The 21,824-nt window shown below is 39.0% G+C and overlaps 3 protein-coding genes across 6 annotated transcripts; all 3 read left to right on the forward strand.

Annotated features, from left to right (window-relative positions):
- The first annotated feature begins 2,314 nt into the window (after positions 1–2,314).
- On the forward strand, positions 2,315–7,285 carry si:dkey-192g7.3. Of its 2 annotated transcripts, XM_034129140.1 has the most exons (5): positions 2,319–2,661; positions 4,684–4,998; positions 5,105–5,392; positions 5,572–5,665; positions 6,009–7,285. In XM_034129140.1, coding segments are annotated over exons 1-5 (744 nt in total). In that variant the 5' UTR covers positions 2,319–2,615; the 3' UTR covers positions 6,010–7,285. The 2 variants fall into 2 exon arrangements, with proteins under 2 accessions (XP_033985030.1, XP_033985031.1); XM_034129139.1 differs by lacking the exon at positions 5,572–5,665 and having other exon boundaries at positions 2,315–2,661.
- Positions 7,286–8,255: 970 nt separating this feature from the next.
- On the forward strand, positions 8,256–15,572 carry piga (phosphatidylinositol glycan anchor biosynthesis, class A). Of its 2 annotated transcripts, XM_034129131.1 has the most exons (8): positions 8,256–8,373; positions 9,622–9,762; positions 9,937–10,098; positions 10,182–10,452; positions 10,761–10,893; positions 11,223–11,355; positions 14,154–14,360; positions 15,006–15,572. In XM_034129131.1, exons 2-8 carry the CDS (start codon positions 9,652–9,654, stop codon positions 15,291–15,293), a joined length of 1,305 nt encoding a protein of 434 aa, XP_033985022.1. In that variant the 5' UTR covers positions 8,256–8,373; positions 9,622–9,651; the 3' UTR covers positions 15,294–15,572. The 2 variants fall into 2 exon arrangements, with proteins under 2 accessions (XP_033985022.1, XP_033985021.1); XM_034129130.1 differs by having other exon boundaries at positions 9,622–10,098.
- A 609-nt stretch (positions 15,573–16,181) lies between these two features.
- asb11 (ankyrin repeat and SOCS box containing 11) lies at positions 16,182–21,416 on the forward strand. Of its 2 annotated transcripts, none has more exons than XM_034129135.1 (7): positions 16,182–16,302; positions 16,856–16,935; positions 17,019–17,126; positions 19,299–19,449; positions 19,520–19,654; positions 20,184–20,371; positions 20,456–21,416. In XM_034129135.1, exons 1-7 carry the CDS (start codon positions 16,212–16,214, stop codon positions 20,735–20,737), a joined length of 1,035 nt encoding a protein of 344 aa, XP_033985026.1. In that variant the 5' UTR covers positions 16,182–16,211; the 3' UTR covers positions 20,738–21,416. The 2 variants fall into 2 exon arrangements, with proteins under 2 accessions (XP_033985026.1, XP_033985027.1); XM_034129136.1 differs by having other exon boundaries at positions 16,231–16,436; positions 20,184–20,372; positions 20,458–20,673.
- The last annotated feature ends 408 nt before the right edge of the window (positions 21,417–21,824 follow it).

The following is a 21,824-nucleotide window of genomic DNA, read 5'->3' on the forward strand; positions in this document are numbered from 1 at the left end:
AGCCTGTACGTTTATTTTCCTTATTTGTTAGGCAATATTTATGTGTTCAGAGATTTGTTTGTTTTGTGGGTTGTTGCGTTTATTTGTTAAAAACTTTGGTAATTAAAATTACCAAACGGCATTCTCTGTCTCGGTGTCCATGTTCTTGGGAGTGGGAAGAGTTGGGAGAGGGCAATTTTATGCTGCGCCTAGTTTCTCCTAAATCTGGGCGTAACAGTGATAAAGAGTGCATCTAACATAGCCGTGGGAACATGTTTCAAATGGGGGGTGCTGTGGGGATGACACCAGGGCCGGTTCTGACCAATTTGCTGCCCTAGGCAAGATTTTAGCTGGCATCCCCCCCCCCCCCCCAAAGCCTGAAAAATGTACAGTAGAAAAGATAAAGATCGATAGAGTATCCAAGGAATACACAATAGAATATATAAAGAATAAAGGAAAAACCTACAAAAGACCAATACACTACAAAAACAGAAACTAATGCCCCTTTCACACCAACGCGTTTTCAGCTCCGGCTCGGAGCTGGAGCTGAAAAGTACCGGGTTTTCCTGTTCACACCGCAGCGGCGCTGCCTCTTAGCTCCGGAATCCGGTTCGTTTCCAGCTCCAAAAAATTGTCAGTCTAGAAGCAAGAACCGCATACGTCACGCTTACGTCGGAGGGGGGCGAGATTAACCTGAGCTAACAGTTAAGGCGAGTATGGCAAATAAAAGTTGTAACCAGCAGTAGTGCTGAGCAAAGTGACTAGAACGCAACCACACACTTGTAAAAAAAAAACACGCTTTATAAAGTCAGGCAACACTAACCAGGCTTCGTGTGATTCTGTTTATTTGTACCTTACTTTGACCATCCGTTCGCTGTTATTGATCATTGTGGAGAGCAGGCAGACGTTTTGTTTGTTATTATAGCAGCTATCGGATGGAATCAATACATGGGCTGCACAGGTTGTCATGTCCGACTATCACAAGTAGAATCATAATGAAAAATACGCCGGTAAAAAGTGCCTGTAGAAAACGGCTTAGCAAGTAGTCAGTTTAGCTTCGGTTGCTATGCTAACATCACCCATGTTATACCAGAGAAACTTTCATAACAGCGTTGTGATGCCAAACAGCGTCAATTCAGACTGACACCAAACAGCGTCAATTCAGACTGACACACATTCACTTAAGGGGAACTGGGGATATGTATCAGCTGCTTGTGTGACAGTCAGACAGTGAATACTTTAGAGCCGTGTGAGCTAACCCGGAGCTAACGGGAGAATACACTCCCGTGGAAGAGCAGCCAGCACTGCAGCGGTCGGTAAATGCCGCTGAAACACATTAATAAACAATGAACCACGGCACTCTGGAGAAAAGTATAAGGTTGGAGAAGTCGTTATTTAATTTAATCTGGCTTCGTATGATTAAAAGCAACACGATCATCGACCTGACGCAGTCCCCGGCCCGTTGTTGTTGTGAGGTGAGCTCCGTTGGGGAGAAAATCAGCGACGTAAACTGTGACGTCATGACGCAGCAGCGGCAGCACCAGTCGGGCTCTGAGCGGTGTGAAAAGAGCCGGCGCTAAACCGAAGAACCGGTTCTGAACCAGAAAAGCTCTAGCACGGAGCTAGAAGGGGAAAAGCCTTGGTGTGAAAGGGGTATCAGTGAGCTTAGTTATCTGTTCTTTGGCACAAATCACACCTCATATATATCCTCCCTTTCGTCTCCTCCCGCACCCCTCCTCCCTCACCCCTCCTCGACTCCTCCGTGTGCATTTCAGCTATTGGGACGTCCTTCAACATGGCGTGGCTTGATCGATTTCCGGGTCAATTCCCGGAGGAGGGGAAGAGAGGAGTCGAGGAGGGGTATTGAGACGAGCCTCGTGTGTGTAAAAAGACGATCCACAAGCAGAGATTTGAGATCCACAAGCAGAGATTTGAGATCCACAAGCAGAGATTTGAGATCCGCAAGCGCATTTTTGGTCGACAAATACAAAATGGATTCACAAATGCCTGATCGAAAGTTGTAAATGTTAAAGAGATATTCAAAGATCTTTTTTTTATTTGTAAAAATATTTTTCCCATTTGCAGATCCGTTTTACATTTGCAAATTTATTTGTGAGTTTGCAAATCTTTTAAATGCATTTGTGGATGGTGTTTTACATTTACAAATCACATATTTACACACAAATAATTATGAGACATATCTATGCCCATACAAATAAAGCAGAACAAATATGCATTATTTTATTCTTGTACTAGCGCCAGTGCCGCTTCTCAGCGATTACCGTAAATGCGCGATAAATCGCGCACTCAAAAATGAAGAGTCGCTCATTTTACCAAGCAAACGCGAGAGACGAGAAGGCATAGGTGGGAGGCTAATTTATCGATGACAAGGCAGATACTGACGTATTTGTAATCATTTGTATGACAGTCTGCTACTCCGGAAACTCCAACCACATGTATTACTTTCGCTTCGGACGTAAAAGGATTAGCCTACTGGCGCATTGAACGGATTTTGGAAAATGTTGGCTAATGAAGAAAATACATCTACTACACGGAGGAAATTAGAATAAGAAACACTTCTCGAAATTGTAATAGGCTGCCAAGTTCACAGCATATCCTCGACACTGAGTCGCAACATGAGAACTTTCCTGGCAGTTTTTATCGTGGTAACTGTCTCCGCAGGTAAGCCTCAATACAAACCACTCAACATTAACCTTAAAATAATTATCACATGACAGTTCCATGTTATCTTCCAATTACCCTACATGAGATATTTAATTGTGAATTTAAGTGTGTAAGCTACTTCAGCATGTGGACCTTGTATGGACAATACTGGTAGATGTGTAATTCTTATAGGCTACACATGTTACATGTTGTGTTTGTCCTACATTAGTTCTGATCGGTCGTGCGTTAACTAGTGGTTGCCTAATTTTACATTTCAATGTATTAGTTATTTGCGCAACTTTAACAAAGAAACAGCCGTTAGCAATGAAAACCCTAAAAAAGGATAATTTAATGTGAATAAAGAGGAACCTAAGCCCTGCGTTGACGTCACCAAAAAGCTTACCATAAATGTAACTTACTTGTGTGCCATCAATTCGTTTTTGTTGTATTTAGGTGAACTGATATGGTTTCCAGTGATGCAATTATTTCTGTATGATTTGAATTATATGTCCGTCTTTTCAACATCTACATCATGTTTTGCAACACGTTATTTCTTGAATATTTGTATAGAGCTATAACTCAAATCAAATCTCCGTGATAGGGTTTAGTATTTTTTTTAATATTTATTGATCATTTCCCATAACACAAGGTACAGTGAAAAACCATAAAGAATCACGTGTTTCCATAATTTTGCTGCGACATCAAAATATGACTTTTTTTTCTTGTTTGAAACTAAACAACTTTATTTTGAATATCTGTAAGACTGGAGCTTCAAATTGTTCACATTTGTCTGTCAATAACTATGTATACCTTTCTGTTTGCCCAATACAAACAAGAGGAAAGTGTGCAGTTAACTAGGAGTGGCTGTGCAGTTGTTTGAACTACAAATCAGAATGGAGATATCAAATTAGTCAATAACGTCTGATACAGAATGGAATTTTATTAAAATGTAAGTAGGAGCCACGTTGTGAGTTCCTTCTGAACACACTGAAAATGTTACCATGGAATAAGGAAGTAAATACAAATAATATTAAAAGAAACATATTTAAAAATAAAATGAAAGCAGACATCAGTGTGTGTGTGTGATAAGTTCACTGCAGATGTATGCTTGGAAATAAAGCTGATGCTATCTTTGTTAGACATCCCAGTATGTCTATCAGGAACAGAAGGTTATCAGGACCCAAATGCAGAATAGAGAGATTGGGGTATAAAAGTATGAACAAAAAGCGAGCTTTATTAATAAAAAGCTGTTCCAAACAAACACTAGAAAAATTAGAATGGTGGCAGGAATGGAAATTCCGTCGCAACTTAAAATCAGCTGCTGTTTAGAGAAAATTATGAGTTAGGCAACTATGCAAAGAAACACAATATTCATATAAAGTCTTTTAAGATCTTTAATGCGTGCACGCATGACGCCTCCCCAAGAGTGTGTGCTGATGTCTGTAGGACAGACTCTTTATAGGAATACATCAAAGATCACTTACATGTCAGACAACGCCAATTGGTCCAGGTGGTCGCCTTATCACAATAGACCAAAACACTCATCAGATGCACAGGATGTCTTGAAAGCTCCCACGGAACTATTGTTTTCTCCAGTTTATATATCGTACTCACTTCCCTTTTTAAGATACACTATTCAGATCCTTTTAAATAAATATCTTAATGGAGGGTTTTTAGTCATCAGAGTAGAAACGGAACAAATGTGCAGCCCTTTTCATTAGGGTCCACATGGATTTTTAACACAAAACTTATTTATTCATGTTTTTTACCTGTTAAATCACCTAATCTGTTTTTTTTGGAGAGGAAGAGACCTCTGCGAATAAGTCTGAAAAGAAAGTCAGCTATCAAGAAATCTGAACCACACTGCATTAATTATAACAATGGCAGTGAAGACAATTACCAGGATGTGTTACTGTTTTGATTAGGAGCCCTAGTGGCAAATCATTACAGAATTCAATGTTTAACAGTGTATGTTAAAAACTCATATTTTGACGAGAGTCTGGAAACTGGACTTACCCGAATGTACTTTTTCTGTTGTAGATAAACATGTAACTATCAATGGCTGTCTAGAACACGATGTCCTTCTGCCATGCGCCTGCTCAGGCAGAAATGAGAGCAGTGATGTTAAGTGGCAGACAGAAGGCCCAAATGGGACGCAGGTGTTCAGACACATACAGACCGTTGAAACATTCAATGACAAATACAAGGACAGAGGAAAAGCTTTTCTGTCTGAGAACAGAGAAAACTGCTCAATTCTCCTCACCAACATCACAGCAGAGGACCAGGGGGAATACAGATGCAGTTTTAACATTGATGAGAGATACCGAAGACCTTCTGTATCTCTAAACATTTATGGCAAGTAATTAATTCATTTTGCAAATCAACCAATCTCTTATTTAACCCATTAACAGTAAGAGTAATACAATCTCGCACAATTGTAACTTTAGTCTTCCCTCAACAGCATGCTACAGTGTTTTTCAGACAGCCAACAACAGTGGAGGTGTAAATGTTTTCAAGTGTAATGTAAAGGGACGCTACAACACGACAGAGATTGAGTGGGAATTGGATGGAGAGCCTCTGCGAAATTCAATCAATACTAATATAACTCAAAAATACAACCCGGATGATCCTACTGGCCAAATCCAATTCTACAGCCAACTCAACACCACTCTCAACCCGACCTCAGCACCTACATGTCGGGACAAGGCCAAAGCCATAGCAACGTACATCGGCTATAATTACTATGCAGGTATTTATTTGATTTAATTTATTTCAGAAAGGTTGGGACTTATTGTTCAATACTACTCTGCAAAAAGCATTATGATATTATCTGTATCATTCATCATGCAACATATCTTAAAATAACTAAAGTTAAGTTTAGGATGGGCCATCAAATAATGGCTTTTTTTTTGCATTTTTCTGACACAGGTACAATTATTAGAAGAAGCTACTGCTTTTACATTCCCATTATGTTTGTGCTTGGACTTTCATTGCTCTTGTGGTGCCGTAGGACCGTCCCATAGTAAGTGTTTGTCATAATGCCAAAGATCTGATTCTAAAGCAGTTTGTATTTCAGGTTTACTTGTTTAACCACAGTTGCACAACACTTGACACAAACAGCCAAACAAGATAATAGAAAGTATATCAAATGACAAAATATAGGGGGAAAAACAAACGGAATAATACAGAATGTGTTTAAACCAATTCGTGTGTACTAAACCAGATGTGTTCATGTGTAAAGGAGAGAGGAAGATAAATATAAGAAATACGTTATTAGGGGAAAAACAGAGTTAAATAAAAACAAGTAATTGTGTTGACATTGGACGTTGTGTTTTATCTTTCCATATCTTTTGTCTTTGATAAAGGAGTTTACCCTGGATACAACAAGTTGAGACCAACAACTTCAACGGCTAACAAAACAGGACAAAACTGTATCGCGGAAAGAAAAAAAAGAAATGTGAAAGCACCTTCAACCACACTATCAGTCATGTGTATGATTCACAATGCCTGCAAATAAACTGTTAACAGGCAGGTTACATCCTGTGTTCATGCCACTCTGGGAATGTGGTTTTCCTTTTTTTTTTTAAATGTCCATTTTGTGAACTCTTGTGGATGTTTGTATGATGCTACTTATTTTTCTTTTCAAAAGTTTTTTTTTTTACATGGTAAATCATCAAAATGAAAAACAATTTGTAAATACACACAACAGTTAAGCTGATTCATATATACTCCCATATATTTTATTAATAAAATACTGTATAAAACAGAGCCATTTAATGATAAAAACATGTCTGCCTTCAAATGTAAGATGTTGGACCTTATCTGATATTGCAAGCTTTTGCAGCAATCGTAGGAAATATGTATTATGTGTTTATATGCAACCATGTTTTAAATTGCAAATATTATTTTCAAATATAACACAAAGGTGATATTTTTATAGCACAATACAAATACTATAAATCGTGATTTCACATTAGAACAAAAATGAAATGCAGAAATGTGTAGAAGGTCTAAAACATGTATGTACCTGGGTGACTTACTGTATACTGTGATTTTCTTGTTTCTTTAACGTTGATGATCAAGTCTCTTCTATTCCTTTATGATGGTGCGTTTTTTTTCTTCTGTATATGCCATAACTTCCCTATACATGGTTCACTAAGTACAGATTTGTAATACTTTTGTAAATAAATAGGTTATGGTCATTGTATGTAATATAGTACATCAAGGTCTGTGACAGTTTGACACCAAAAACGAATGTCTGCGAATAATGGTTACATAGACAACCACACAATGATTAACCCTAACCCTGAAAAGAATTTGGTGCACTGCATAATGTGTGAACTTTCCAACAAAGGTTTAAAGTTAAACATTTCAAAATGCTTTGCTGGGTCCAGTACTGACCAAGAAGGCAACGCAACCAATAACACCACTCATCCGCTCCCTTTACTGGCTGCCAGTGGCTGCTCGAATCCGCTTCAAGACACTGCTTCTGGCCTACCGTGCTGTGAAGGGATTCAGCCTTTCCTAGTACATCCAGGATATGGTTAAACCATACACTCTAGCACACACTTCTCTCAGCTAAATGAATGTAATGTAATATATTGTAATGTTTTGTAAGAATAAGTAAACAAGCCTTAAACCCTTTTGTCTTTAGACTTTCAGTTGCTAAATCCTAATGTTGTTTGTATCCTTTCATCATTGTTACTTTTTTTCTATCAATTGCTTTGTTGTGTGCGTGTCGGCATGATACCGTTACATTTTAGTTGCTTCACCGCATTCTTGGGGAGTTTGTCACTGTTGAATACATTTCATGTTGTGACTGGTTAATGGAGCTTATAGGAAGACAACTAAATCAGCAACAATATCACAGAATATTTTTATGGATTTCAATAATTTCAGATAAGTTCATGACTTCAAACTTATCAAGTAAAAACTCCCTCCCTACTCTTTGATCTCATACATACCTTCAGCAGTCAGCTGTACGGTGCACTACTTTGTAAATACACACCATTCACATTTAAATGAAATAAGTTATAAATTAAACTAAATCTAACAGTCATAGCTGTAAAAATATAGATCATGGCGTCTTCTCATAATAGAAGTATGCACATTTGTGCTAGCCTTAGCCAATCTATCATAGAAGTTATATTCCAAGAGGAAATTATATCAAAGGGGGGCTTCCTTTGTGACGCTCAAGACTTACAAAAAAAAAGAAAGTGTCAATGTTAAATATAATGTCATGTCACAAACGTCTTGGCAGATGGAAGGAACAGCTTTGTGGAATATGTATTTATTTAATAAATATAAAATTCATTTAATGAAAAGTAATCTGCTTTATGAGAAAATAACCCAGATTGATGATAAAGGTTAGTGATATATTCATTGCCTGCCCTAATTCAACAACATACATGTAAGTGTAAAACATTCTATTAAATAATTATTTAACCTTTTTGATTTACAAACGTCTATATTTGGTTACTTTATTGACTCCTTAAAAATATTGAACATGATGACATTACATTTCTTGTAACGTGTAAATTATATACTGTGTAAAAAATAAATGAGAAACAACATCACCGTGGTACGTCTTTGCGTGTGACGTAGTAGCGCACCAGGAAGTCATACAGGTGGCTAACAATATGCTAGCTCAGGACTGTCGAGTCGAAATGATTTTGAAAAGGAGTTTTGTGTTTTTTCCCAGTCTGAAACAGAATTGACATTTCGTCCAAGGTAAGGCATTTAGAAAGGATAGGAAACTCTCTGTTTTAATGTCAGTAAAGTGGTTACGTATGAACAAAGTGTGTTAGCTTGATGCTAACGTAAACAGAACTAGTTATGAACAACGTTAATGTGGCTTATATTTGGCAGATAGTCCCCTCACGTAGTGTTTTGTAAATACTGTCTATATGTGCTGATGAGCAAGCTTGAATATCTTACTATATTTAACGCATAGTGAATGCAAGTTGAAGGGATTATTTACTCTACTAATGCTTAGACAGAAGCTAACTTACACTGACAGTACCAGGGGTGGTTTATAACAGATATTCTATTATTTATGTATGATGCTATGTGTGATTTACTATCAAGTACCTGGAGTTTAGTTATAACCTATTACCATGGACCATTATTACTACATACTTGTTACATCGCTGTACAACTTTATATATATTTCTTATTTTAAAATACATTTACGACATGGCTCTTTACATTCAGTATATTCCTTTGAAATACTGTCTGTCACAAATGTATATAACTGTATTCAATATTTTCCTTTTATTTTAACTTGCATTTAGCATTTACTGTTTTTATGGCCTACAAATTAAACTAACTTTTTTGAGAGCCTCAACCAAGATGTTCACTGCAAATACTGCTTGTCTGTAGTTGTTGTGCTAATGATAATAAATCAATAACATCTTGATTTCAGTTGAATGCAGTTAGTGCTGAAATGAAAGGTCAAGTCTAGTTATCATTCCCTTTTTTATAATAAATAAACAATTTAAGTCATTCATAAAAAACACAAACCATAAATAGCTTTTGTTTCATCTTCTTGAATTAACAAGTTAACATTTAACTTAATAGCTTTAATTATTGCATTGTTGTTGAATAAACACATTAAAGATGTCAACTTTTGATCTGAGAAAACCAAATTAGCATTTTTGAATACTTAATGACAATCAAATAAACAATGATAGACAGCCCAACAGATATATAATTTGTAATGAAAATAACATAAGAGAAAAGTTAAACCCAATTTAAAAATGTGGAAACAGGAAGCGTTTGGCATTCTTGGTCATAAATAAGATAAGTTATTTTTTAATATTCAAAATTGTTGGGACATTTATTTGTACTGTTTCTACACTAAACTATGTTATTTTTGCTTGAAAATGTATTTAACTTATTTATTATTATTAAAACACATATTTCACCCATTCATTTTGCTTTTCATTTATTAACCGATTATTAAACTTATTATTTCAGTAAGGATCAGAGACACACAAGGCATCTACAATGGGCCAACGAAGAAGAGCGGCAGCTGTGAATAACACTTCATCTCAGGGAACATCTGCAGCTCCCGCAGAGGCTGCTGGGATCCCCAACAGGAAGCACAACATCTGCATGGTATCAGACTTCTTCTACCCAAATATGGGAGGAGTAGAAAGTCACATTTACCAGCTATCGCAGTGTTTGATTGAAAAAGGACATAAGGTGGTCATTGTCACGCATGCCTATGGCAGGAGGAAAGGTGTCAGGCACCTGACCAACGGACTGAAGGTCTACTACCTTCCCCTGCAGGTGATGTACAACCAGTCCACAGCCACCACCTGCTTCCACAGTCTCCCACTGATGCGCTGTGTGTTTGTAAGGGAACGCATCACTGTGGTGCATGCACACAGCTCGTTCTCCGCCATGGGCCATGATGCACTGTTCCACGCCAAGACCATGGGCCTGACCACGGTAATTGACTTATTATGAGCCAGGTCTCAGAAGCATTTCACAGCACATATTCTGCTGAAATTAAAGCGTATTTTCATTTTCAGGTGTTCACCGACCACTCACTTTTCGGGTTTGCTGATGTGAGCTCCGTGCTGACCAACAAGCTTCTGACGGTGTCGCTGTGTGACACCAACCACACTGTGTGCGTGTCTTACACCAGTAAGGAGAACACGGTGCTCCGCGCAGCACTCAACCCAGAGATAGTGTCTGTTATTCCCAACGCTGTCGACCCTACTGACTTCACCCCTGACCCCTCCCAGCGCCAAGACGACAGGATCACTATTGTTGTTGTCAGCCGTCTCGTCTACCGCAAAGGTACTGAGAAGCTCTTGTATTAGACATTTAAGCTTATTGATTACATTTTGGCTTGACAGTGGGTATCAGCAGAATGTGAATTTTGGTGAATAATGCTTCAAAAAGCTTGAGTTTTCACAAATCAAACTTGCATTAATAGTTATTCCAGGGACGGTGTTAGTCATAAAATCATTCAATATAAATATCTGATTCTTAAACATTCATACATCTTAAAATAGTCAGCTTTTGTCAGCCTGTAATAAGCTTTAATTAAGAATTGCATCATTTTATTTTTATAGCAAGTGTTCACCAACTCTTCCTCTGTTTAGGTATCGACCTTCTTGGTGGAATAATCCCAGTGCTCTGCCACAAACATCCAGATCTGCAATTCCTTATTGGTGGAGAGGGACCAAAGAGACTTGTTCTGGAGGAAGTGAGAGAGAAATACCAACTACATGACAGGTATACTCATATCCCCAAAAAGTGATAAGGGAGGTACCACTTAAACCTTTTTTAAAACATGCTCTCTGCTACTTCACCAGCCCTGTCATATTGCAGCAGCTGCATTTCACGTACTATAGGTAGACAACACTGTTTAGCTTACTGCTTATTCAAATATTAAGAAATGATTGTAACTAAGCTGTGATGTCTGAGGAAACCAAGTGACTGTGGTGTGAATTTCCAGCAATTGACCCACAACAGCAGTCTGACATTGATAATAAAACACTGAACTCTTTATGTGTTAAGGTAGTATTGCATTTGCCATATTCCTTTAATTTGTGTGACTGCAGGGTGCGTCTGCTTGGGGCTTTAGAGCACAAAGATGTTCGTAACGTTCTGGTGCAGGGTCACATCTTTCTCAACACGTCTCTGACTGAAGCGTTCTGCATGGCCATCTTAGAAGGAGCCAGCTGTGGACTGCAGGTATGTAACCATTTATAAAATAGGTCAAGGATAGGGAATGGTAGGAAAAAGTCTGTCTGTCTTTTTTTATATCTCTATATCATAGATAGATAGATAGATAGATAGATAGATATATAGATTGGATGGGTGGATAGATAGATAGATACATAGATACATACATATACTTTATTCATCCCACATTGGGAACTTATTTGGTTACAGCAGCAATGTGTTCAGTCATTAAAATATTTCAAAGGTGGAACTTAGGCCCCGTCCACATAGACACAAAACGGGTTGTATCTGCTACAGTTCTCTATCGTATGGACGGTTCATCCACACGAGGCCGTAACGGAATCGTGGAAATGGAGCCCTCAAACTATAACAGCTCCCAAGGTGAGTAGATCTGCGGACGAAACGCTCTGGGGGGCCAAACGGCTACGTGTGCACGTCCTATACGATCATTTCCTGATAACGATGAAGCCATAGCCCCGCCTCTCCCCACCTCTGCTGTAGCATCGTCAGTAGTTACTGCTACTGACCATGCTACAGATGTTAGAGCAAAATCTACAGCTCCTCTACCACAACCATCAGCAACAAGGGGACATGGAGAACTACATGAACTACATGTTGCTAAATCCACTGTGGAGAATAAACAGAAGGGCAACCAGGCAACCATGGCAACCATGCTCGGGGGTCTTCTTCGCTGCTTTTGGTGTATTTTGTGGCGGAAGTACAGCGCCACTTACAGGCCCGGCATATGTACTACAGCGTCTCCAGCGGGTCGAGCGTTCTCGTGTGGACGGACACGTTTATTGAGCCGATACCGTGTGGACGGAAGATTTTTGATATCGAATTCGGTTCGTTTTTGTCTCCGTGTAGATGCAGCCTTAGGCCCCGGCTCCACGGGAACCCATACGGCAAAACGCATCGGAGTAACGCAAACGCAACCGCAAAAAACCTTCCGCCCACACGCAATATACACCGGATTGTGTCAAGCTCCACGAGACGGCTCCGTTTACATCCAACCGCTGGAAAAGCTGCAGTACATATGCCGAACCTGTACGTGGCGCTGTAACTTCCTCCACAAAAAGCAGCAACTTCCTCCACAAAAGCAGCGAAGAAGAATGGTTGTCATGGCTGCACTTCTGTTTATTCTCCGCGGTGGGGGCCGAGGGAACCGCGCAGAGTTTTTCGCCGGTCAATGTGTGTTAAAGTTTAAATCTTCATGCTTCCTCATGCAGCAGCTGATCCAGTAAGTAAACCCGACAGTAAAAATAAACATATTTATAACTAGTTTAGGTAGTTTGAGAGGTAATTAAAATAGCTAAGGGTGGTGATCTGACTTGAAGTGTGTGTTTTGCTCCCGCTGCATCACAGCGGGAGGAGCTGCGTGTCTCCGTCCTGTCAGATTAGACTTCACTCGCGTTTATGTCCATATCGAGATAAAGATAAATAATCTGAATTCAGTGTGCAGTGTACTTTTGCGGGGGTGAGCAGCAGAGGTGGGGAGAGGCGGGGCTATGAAACGGATGACCGTATAGGCGAACCCACGGCCCCGTTGGACCCCCCAGAGCGCTCCGTTCCCAGATCTATCCACCTTTGGACCCGTTTGCAGGGTCTGTTTCTACGTTTCCGTTACGGCGTCGTCGAGCCTAAAGGGCTATACGCATGAGAAATATGCGGATTCAACCCGTTTTCGTCCCCGTGGAGCCTAGGCCTTAGTACAGTAGACTTTCTGTCTCTCCCTCCCGCCTTCTCTTACTCCTCCCATTGTCTCTCACCCTTTCACTCTTTTGTCTGTACGAATTGGCTGTTATTCAATGCTGAAACTTTTATTTTCCGGCCTTAACATTCTGCTTTAATCATGTTTCAAAACAGCCTTTACAACTGAATGTAGTTGTCTTGACACAGTTGAGGAAGTGTCCTTGTGGCAGATTTCCTGTGGGTGAGCTCGTAGGTGGTTGCTCAACTCTGCTGCAAAGCACTGCTTTTGAATAATTATACGTTTTATACTCAAAAAGTCGTACCCTCCATGTAAAGTTTGTGGCGCAAAAGGAGCCATACATTAAAAAAAAATATATATATATATATATATATATATATATATATATATATATATATATATATATATATATATATATATATATATATATATATATATATATATATATATATATATATATATATATATATATATATATTGTTAAAAATAATAGTTGTCAATGACTGCAGCTGGCCACCCAGACACTCACATGTGACAGGGGAAGTTGGGTCTCGTGTTTTCTCAGGAGGAAGAGAAAATAACATGTTTTATCAGAAACTAGGTTATAATTGAGTAAAGCTAGGAGAACCCTCTCTGTCATGTCTGAATAAAGCTGTAAGGAACAATTGAAGTAAAAAAGTCACTTATGTCTGAACAATTTAAAAGCCACCGCCAGCTGACAAAGCCAGCGATTTAATGTAATCTGTGCCTGAAATGTTCCCCTGAGTGTTCTTTTAATTTAAAGAAACCTATTAAGGCTAATAACTTATTTAGGAGTCAGTAGCTACAAGATGAAAGTCTGGGTTTGTCTGGTTCTCAGTTCTCTCTGGGTGTGGTCAGCAGCATCACTGTTGGATGTGATGCAGGGTGCGGTCAGAGGTGAAAAAGATTTGAACTTGTTATCAATAAGAGGTCAAATACGTTTTCAGCTATTTATGCTCTCCTTAGTTTGAAAGGGATGTTAGAGCAGATGTTTTACTCTCACAGAAAGTGTGATTTATCATTATGTGTGTTTGTATATACAATGTGCTCATCCACTTTTTGTTTTGTTTCTCAGGTGGTCAGCACTCGTGTGGGGGGCATTCCTGAGGTGTTGCCTGAAGAGTTGATCACCATGTGTGAGCCTACGGTGCGGGCGTTGTGTGCCGGTCTGGAGACGGTCATCGCCCGGCAGCGCTCAGCCTCAGTCCCCTCCCCCGCCTCTATCCATGCTCGTGTGCAAAACCTCTACACCTGGAGAAACGTTGCTGAGAGGACGGAAAAGGTGGGTTCACTAACACCTGTGCATGCCTTCATAATAAAGAGATGTCTGTAAATACAGCTGCACCTTCTTTTATCAGCTTTTTTTATTTGTTTGTTCCCTCTACAGATCAAAGCGAGCTGCAGTTAAAGCTTTAGTTTCGATTTTGGATGTAAAAAATCCATTGTCGGGTTATTGATAGTGTGCGCTGTAGTTAACTGGCTTACAGTTTCTTTTTCTGAGATGTCATGTACTGTAGTCGAGGTATGTCATGTTTACTAGAGCCAAATCTGTCAATATTTGGGTAGTTCAAATTCAAATGGAATTCAACTTCGATTAAACATATTATTTAGATAAAAAACACCTAAACAAAGTATTTAATTTAATTTAATTTGACTAAAACTGAAGCCTTCATTTAGTAGTTTATAGTAGAATAAGTGAGTTTCCAAAGAAGGAGTTGAATAATTCTCCTCTCAGCTCTTCTAAAGGAAATATCTTCTCCTTTCCTGATGAATGGAATAAGTGATACGGTTGCAAAGTGTAAACTTGTTCTCGGATTTCCTGTTTAACCTGATTTTTCTTGTGAATGTAAAACTGCTGTTCATTCACACAGCTGAAAGCTTCACACTGAATGTAAAATGGTGACTGTTCATTGTGTTTTCCTCTCAGGTGTACGACCGAGTGGCCGGAGAGGAGGTGCTTCCCCTGGACAAACGGTTACGGAGGCTGAGGGCTCACTGTGGCCCCGTAGCTGGCTCCATCTTTGCCTTCATAGCTGTTTTAGACTTCCTCTTCCTGCTGTTCCTGCAGTGGTGGGCCCCAGATCAGGTCATGGACGCGGCAGTAGACGCCACCGGCCCTAACGGACTGTGGAAGGAAGCTGGCGGTGAAATCAGAGCCAATTCGAAAAGTGCCGTGAAGCGAGCAGCAGAACCAGAAATGTCAATATTAGGATAACTCCATACCTCTGCTTCATTTGAGCTGCTTACATGTGCTATATGTTCTCTCCGTGGTGCCTACTGACATTTAAAACATGGCTACTACATGCAGAATAAACTCATGGTAACCCAGATTATTGTTTACATTCACTAATCCAAAGGGACTACCTTGTGTGAAGATACAAATGTAAGACTTGAAAAGAGTTATACATTTTTATATAACACCTGGGAGTTTATGTTAGTGACTGACTCCCAGACAGTTCACAATGGAAAATAAAGTGTACTTTTTCTAATGTTTCATCTGTTTTCATGTAATTTCATGGGGATCGTCTACTACATTGTTGGAGTTTCATCTTTTCCCAGGCCGTTACACGACAGTGTAAACAAAGCAGACAACTGCTAAACAAAAGAGAGGGCTCTGAAGACAAAACACAGATTAGCTGTGGAACAGGAGGTGATAGCCCTGAGGTGCCATGGCTTTTCAAGGCCAACAATGGGGATTTGCATAGCCTTGCAATTAGAGTTGAACATTACATCTTGCCTGCAGTGACTGAAGAACTCAACTTACTAAAACAATACTATGTTGTTATATTATAAATCTGTAACAAATCAGAGGATGTGCGTCAACATGTTGAGTTATAAGTAGCTGTTTTGCTAGGACATTTTTACTGTGTGTTTTCATAAAATGTTGATACAATCGCAGATCATGTTAAGCTCAGAAAATATATGATCAGAGCATAGATAACACCCTTCTTTTTCCATGGTATTTAATGACTTGTCCAAACCTGTGTGCCGCTCTGCTTGTAGTTGTGTGTATGCGCATTTCTTACTGCTTTATTCAAGATGTATCATCAGAACAAGCCCTAAGAAAACCATTGTTATGCTCATACTGTAGACTATATCCATGGAATGGGACAAGGGTGGGTGGGAGGTGGCAATGTGGGGGAGGTGGCCAAGGACCCAGATAAGAGGGAAGAAGGAAGGCCGAGCACAGGTCCGTGTATTCTCCTGGGTGAGCCTTAATGCTGGTAAGTCTTAAGACACGTCTTCTGTTTCATTTACATCATGGTTGCAGTTCAGACTGAGGTTTCCCTTTGCACCCAACCTTGGCAGAGGCCCCTGTACATCTACGGGGGGTTGGCATGCAACTCACTGATGGCTGGTAAGTTTTTTCTCTGTCTTGTTTGTCCTTTTCAAGCTCATTTTTCTTCTGTAATGAAAGAATCACAAATTGATTACTTTTGTATTTTCTTGAACAAATTCAGAAACTTTCTAGAAAGTGTGGTTTAGCTTTGCATGTGTTAGGTTAAACAACATTTTTTTGTCAGGATACCAGTTTGATTGTACCTGAAACATTAGCATATTGTTTACTTGGCTCTGCAGTACTGAACACAATCCTAAGTGTGTATTGTTCAGTAAGTTTGGTGTTTAGGGTTGTAATGACCCGGAACAACCAGATAAACATGCATTGAAATGAGGTCATCTTAACAATACAATGAACCAAGAGCAGGATCAGTTGGCTATGAGCGTATCTTGTTGTTTTCCAAATGTGAAGTTCCTGATATTATTGTTGTGTTTTAGATTTCTGGTCCGACAGAACTCCTCTCCATGAAGCCGCCTACCAAGGCAGACTGCTACACCTGAGGAGCCTCATCGCACAGGTGAACTTGGGTCCACCTGGATGTCTGCTCACAATGCAATGCTAGGCTGTATCTGACTGTATTTCCCTCTGATCTCCCTGCAGGGCTTCCATGTAGACACGCTCAGTTTGGACAGAGTCTCTGCTCTCCATGAAGCTTGCCTTGGCAGCCATTATGCTTGTGCAAAGTTCCTGCTGGACAGTGGTGCAAATGTAAGAACATTTGTATATTTTTATTCTAAAGACTGTTTTTGGGGTGTTTTTCATCTGAATTGTCATATATGGAGAACACAGAAAAACCTTGAGATTGTACATCTGTTTAATTACCCACTTTCAATGTTATCAGCTGATTTTATGGACATTATTAGTGCTCATCGCTGTCATCTATCTTTTGATCTTCAACAGTGAAAATTATAAAACCTACTAGTTGGTGTAGCAGACCCCTCAAAACTAAATATCTACTTTAAACACTTGAACCAGGCTATATGGGCCATTCTACCGAATTGGACTAAAGTCAGGTTGGAAATGTTTTGAAATGGTGTATGTTTTTTTTGTACCATATCTAAATTACACATATCTAGTAAAAGAACCGTACATTTTTATATCTTATTTTCAGACTGTATTGGAATGTTCTTCCTCTACCAAAAATGGTCACTACCGAAACATAGTACATACACTGTTGTAAAAAAGTATTATATTAACCTGTTAAGATTGTTTTACCTTCCCTTCTCTAAATAGTATTTTAACAAATATTTCTTGAGGGTTTCACAATTAAATTAATAAAAGTGAATTTTTAATCAAATTTCAAAGTTCAATTTATACAATTCATAAAAATCATGATGCAAACTTTCTTTGTAAAATGCATAATACTGATCATATTGATTCCAGAGTTGATGATTGTTGAAATTGAACATACATTAAACCAATCAGTATCATATCATTTTAGTTGATAACTCAATATACTTCATTTTTTACAAAACATCCACTGTTTCGGTAGTGACCACAGTATCTTGTTCTCAAAGTTGTATCATATTCCCTCAACCTTATTGCTTAATCTTAACTCATAACATGCCTTATGTTGAAGTGTGAATGTTTGAAGCTACTGACCCAGAATCTGCACTTTAGTAACAGGCTGAAATAGAGGGGAATGAGGCTAGAATGGGTGATCTGTTTGGTATTTTGAGCAAAACACTTCATAGACATGTTTTTTATATATCTGATACCTATAATATATGCCTAACAATAGTATAATAAGAGACCTTTAAAGTAACACACTGATTTTCAGACTTTAAAACAGATTTATTTCAAAATGGTGGGATTTACCTGCTTACCATTCCATTTTGTCACAGATTTTGGAACAGATTTATATCAAAAGTATGGGATATAGCTACTTTCAGCCATGAGGGACAGGGATGCAGTGTCACAGCCTAGTCAAAAATGCAGGGGTGTGGCTAAAAACCAGACTTAGGGTTGTAATGACCCTGAAAAACCAGATAAACATGCATTGAAATGAGGTCATCTTAACAATACAATGAACCAAGAGCAGGATCCGTTGGCTATGAGTGTATCTTGTTGTTTTCCAAATGTGAAGACCTTCCTGAACAATCGCGGTAGTGACATGAAAACTGGGGACATGATTTTTTGATTATAGTTTTTTTATTTATAAATGATACCCACAATAAATCTAAATATTCCAACTTCTGTTTGAATGTAATCATAAAGATCAACAACATTTAAAAAAAAGTTTTAAGTGTTATTTACAGACATTTTAATTTAGATGTCAGGGTTGGGGACAGCTACTTCCCAATAGAAAGTACCCTAAATGATGTTTTTGTATATATTAAGCTTATCACTATCTAATTGAATGCCTTGTGTTTAAATAGACCATAACATATTCTTAGCAAATATCTATGTCTGAATACTTAATTGTTTTGTTAAATCGTTTTTCTTGTAGTGGGACCGCACTTTGTACTAATTCGGTAGAATGCCCCATATTCAAAAACACAAAATGAAATAAATGAGAAGCTGAGATAATGTACATGACAGTTTCAAAAAACATGTGTGCATGTATCACATGGCTGACATGCTCATACAACTTATTTGAAAGACATAAAGGGGAAAGGGAGTATAACTGTCTATGTAAAGCTATAAAATCATTGAATTGCTCTTTGAGGACTTTAAGTTTGAAAATAAATCTTAGGTGTGGAGTAAGAAAGAGGTGAGCTTTCTATACCATGGTAGCTCATTCTCATCTCAAGGCTACATTAGCCTCTTCTAGCTTGAAACAGCACTCCATCATAAGTCAAGGACTGTATTTGTTGTTTTATGTTGTTTGTGCTGTAAGTGCTTCTGGCCCAGTATCATTCTCTTTCAAATCCCCCATAGGTGGAAGCAGTTTCAACAGATAGCGCCACACCTCTCTTCAACTCTTGCAGCAGCGGGAGTGCTGCTTGTGTCAGGCTCATGCTGCAGCACGGTGCCTCCACACACACCCCCTACCAGCTAGTATCCCCTCTACATGAGGCTGCTAAGAAAGGTGTGTGTTAAACATGTATGCTAAGTATAAAGATGTCAGTGCACAGATGCTCATGCAGTTTCTCCATCAGGTCACAGAGAGTGTCTGGAGTTGCTGCTGTCGTATGGAGCTCACATCGACATGGAGCTGCAGGTGGGGGGGACGCCGCTGTACTCTGCCTGCACGGCCCAGACTGCAGCCTGTGTCAGGGCGCTGCTTTGCTCAGGTAATGTACTGTCACAATATACAGAGTAAAAAAACACCCAGGCCCCTCAAGTGTTGCCTTTGCTGGTTTTACTGATTTTAATCAATAACAGAAACAAAAATGACATTACTAAATTATTTTTCAACAACCTCAAAAACCTTTTACACAAGTCAAATAAAATATCCCAGAGGAATTAAACAAACCAAAGGCAGAAGGTAGCATATAGCGTGTCATTAGAGGAGTTTCTTTGTCACAACATGTGAATAGCCATTAAACACTTCATTTTTTCAATTATAAATACCAAATATTCTGTTTCCAGTCTATCAAATGGGAATATTTGGTGCTTTTGAATTGTTATAGTGGACTGTATATCAAAGAAATGTTTTTACTAGACACCTATTTTGTCTCTGTACAGCTTCCTTTTAATTGTGACCTGAACAAACCAGCGTGTCCACTTCAAGGTTTTTTTGTGTTCAAGGTCTGAATCTTGTTATTTGTCTGTTCGCCTTTTACTGAATCTGTTGTTAAACCACTTTGTGTGACCGTGTAGGAGCAGATGTTCGGATTGGGTGTGGGCAGGACAGTCCTTTACATGCTGCAGTTCGAAGTGGAGGAGCCAACGTTGTGGATCTCCTGCTGGACTTCGGGGCTGATGGGTGTTGTAGGAATGCAGAGGGAAAGACTCCTCTGGATCTCTCATTGCCAAACAGCACAGTTAGGGACACGTTGCAGAAAAAAGGTTTGTTGTGGACACTCATGCATGTTACATAAACTCCATTTATTCGTTCTGAGGTGTAACAAACCTACCCTTTATCTCTGCCCAGGTCCCTGCTCTCTGTCGCAGCTCTGTCGCCTCGGTATTCGTCGAAGTCTGGGAAGGAGTCGTCTCCACCGAGCCTCTGGCCTCTCCCTCCCTCACAGTATCAAGGACTTCCTTCTCTATCAATGAGACGTCTCTGCCCTGAAACCTCGCCTCTTTGTGCGCCCCATGCTGATTGTCCTTCACATTTGTGCCTTGTCCCTGGCAAGAACATGGGACTAAATCAGTCATCTGTATTTTATAGTATTGTTGCTTTTGATATAATTATTGTTATTCACATATAGCTGATGATGCTATTTTGGATACAAGCATTGGAAGTTCCAAGATATTCATATTGCAGTTCATTCGTATCAGGTTTTGTATTTTTATATGTATAATGAAGTGTTTTCTATTTCATTTTCATTAATTCTATACTACTTTATTCCAAAACCTTTCAATGGGTAACTTTCCAGATTATACAAACAAATCAGTTTACAGCTGTTGGAAGTACTACTGCCAATGTGAAACAAGTAGTATTATTGGCTCCGGAGACTGAGAAGCCATGTCACTTGAGTACGTATCCATTGAGGACTACAAGTTTGAAAATGACAAAAATCTTGGGTTGTATCCACTAAGAGTAAATACTGTATTTTGTAAAAAGTGTTTTTTAAATAGATTGTAATGTTCTTTTGCATTCTTATTATCTTCACTGAGCAACATGTTAGAAAGCTGGACAAGTGATTTCATTCAGCAGGTGGTACTTGACTGTTTTAGCCTTAATTGGCTCCTATTTACACAATTGCAATTCCTGACTGTAAGGCTCAAATATTGTATTGTGGTTTCTAACCCGTAATGTAAAGTGTTTTTCCGGACGTTTGAGGACTTGCGAAGTGAGTTTTTTTTACATTTCTATGAATGTCACCATCATTGTTACCCTGAGTGGGGATCCACATCACTTCCTACAATAAATTCAGCTGACCTAAAGATCGTGACCTTTTTCTTTGACTGGTTAAAGCCCCTCAAGATGAGAGGTGTTTAATGTTAAACATGTGATGGAATTAGAATAAATATTAAACCAACTAAATAATTTAGAAATATTAAAGGAAAAGGCCTGTGACCTATAAAATGTAGCGAGAAAATATGATCTGATAAACTGAGAGATAGAGTCTCGTATGCGATGTTGCTGAAAGGGAATTCATTTCCCGGATTCAAATGTCACCCTAAAAGGTCAATTTTGCAGAGACTTGAAATATCTTGTTTGAGCTGACATAACTTGACAAGTCCACCTAAAAGGCAAAAAAAACAACCTTGGCTTTCAGCAAAAGTTTTGTAGAATGTGTGTGTGGGTGTATGTGTGTGTTTTTATAGCTTTTTCCTGCTGCTTGTGTCTAG

This window comes from Trematomus bernacchii, unplaced genomic scaffold (assembly GCF_902827165.1).
Source record: "Trematomus bernacchii unplaced genomic scaffold, fTreBer1.1, whole genome shotgun sequence".
Classification (NCBI taxonomy): domain Eukaryota; kingdom Metazoa; phylum Chordata; class Actinopteri; order Perciformes; family Nototheniidae; genus Trematomus; species Trematomus bernacchii.

Excerpts from the sequence above, each read along its gene's own strand:
- si:dkey-192g7.3 (XM_034129139.1), top strand. The coding sequence starts at position 2,616 with ATGAGAACTTTCCTGGCAGTTTTTATCGTGGTAACTGTCTCCGCAG. Across the intron at positions 2,662-4,683 it reads CGTGGTAACTGTCTCCGCAG|ATAAACATGTAACTATCAAT; the intron begins GTAAGCCTCAAT and ends TTTCTGTTGTAG. Across the intron at positions 4,999-5,104 it reads TGTATCTCTAAACATTTATG|CATGCTACAGTGTTTTTCAG; the intron begins GCAAGTAATTAA and ends TTCCCTCAACAG.
- piga (XM_034129130.1), top strand. The coding sequence starts at position 9,652 with ATGGGCCAACGAAGAAGAGCGGCAGCTGTGAATAACACTTCATCTCAG. Across the intron at positions 10,894-11,222 it reads AAATACCAACTACATGACAG|GGTGCGTCTGCTTGGGGCTT; the intron begins GTATACTCATAT and ends GTGTGACTGCAG. Across the intron at positions 11,356-14,153 it reads GAGCCAGCTGTGGACTGCAG|GTGGTCAGCACTCGTGTGGG; the intron begins GTATGTAACCAT and ends TTTGTTTCTCAG.
- asb11 (XM_034129135.1), top strand. The coding sequence starts at position 16,212 with ATGTGGGGGAGGTGGCCAAGGACCCAGATAAGAGGGAAGAAGGAAGGC. Across the intron at positions 16,936-17,018 it reads TGAGGAGCCTCATCGCACAG|GGCTTCCATGTAGACACGCT; the intron begins GTGAACTTGGGT and ends ATCTCCCTGCAG. Across the intron at positions 19,655-20,183 it reads CAGGGCGCTGCTTTGCTCAG|GAGCAGATGTTCGGATTGGG; the intron begins GTAATGTACTGT and ends GTGACCGTGTAG.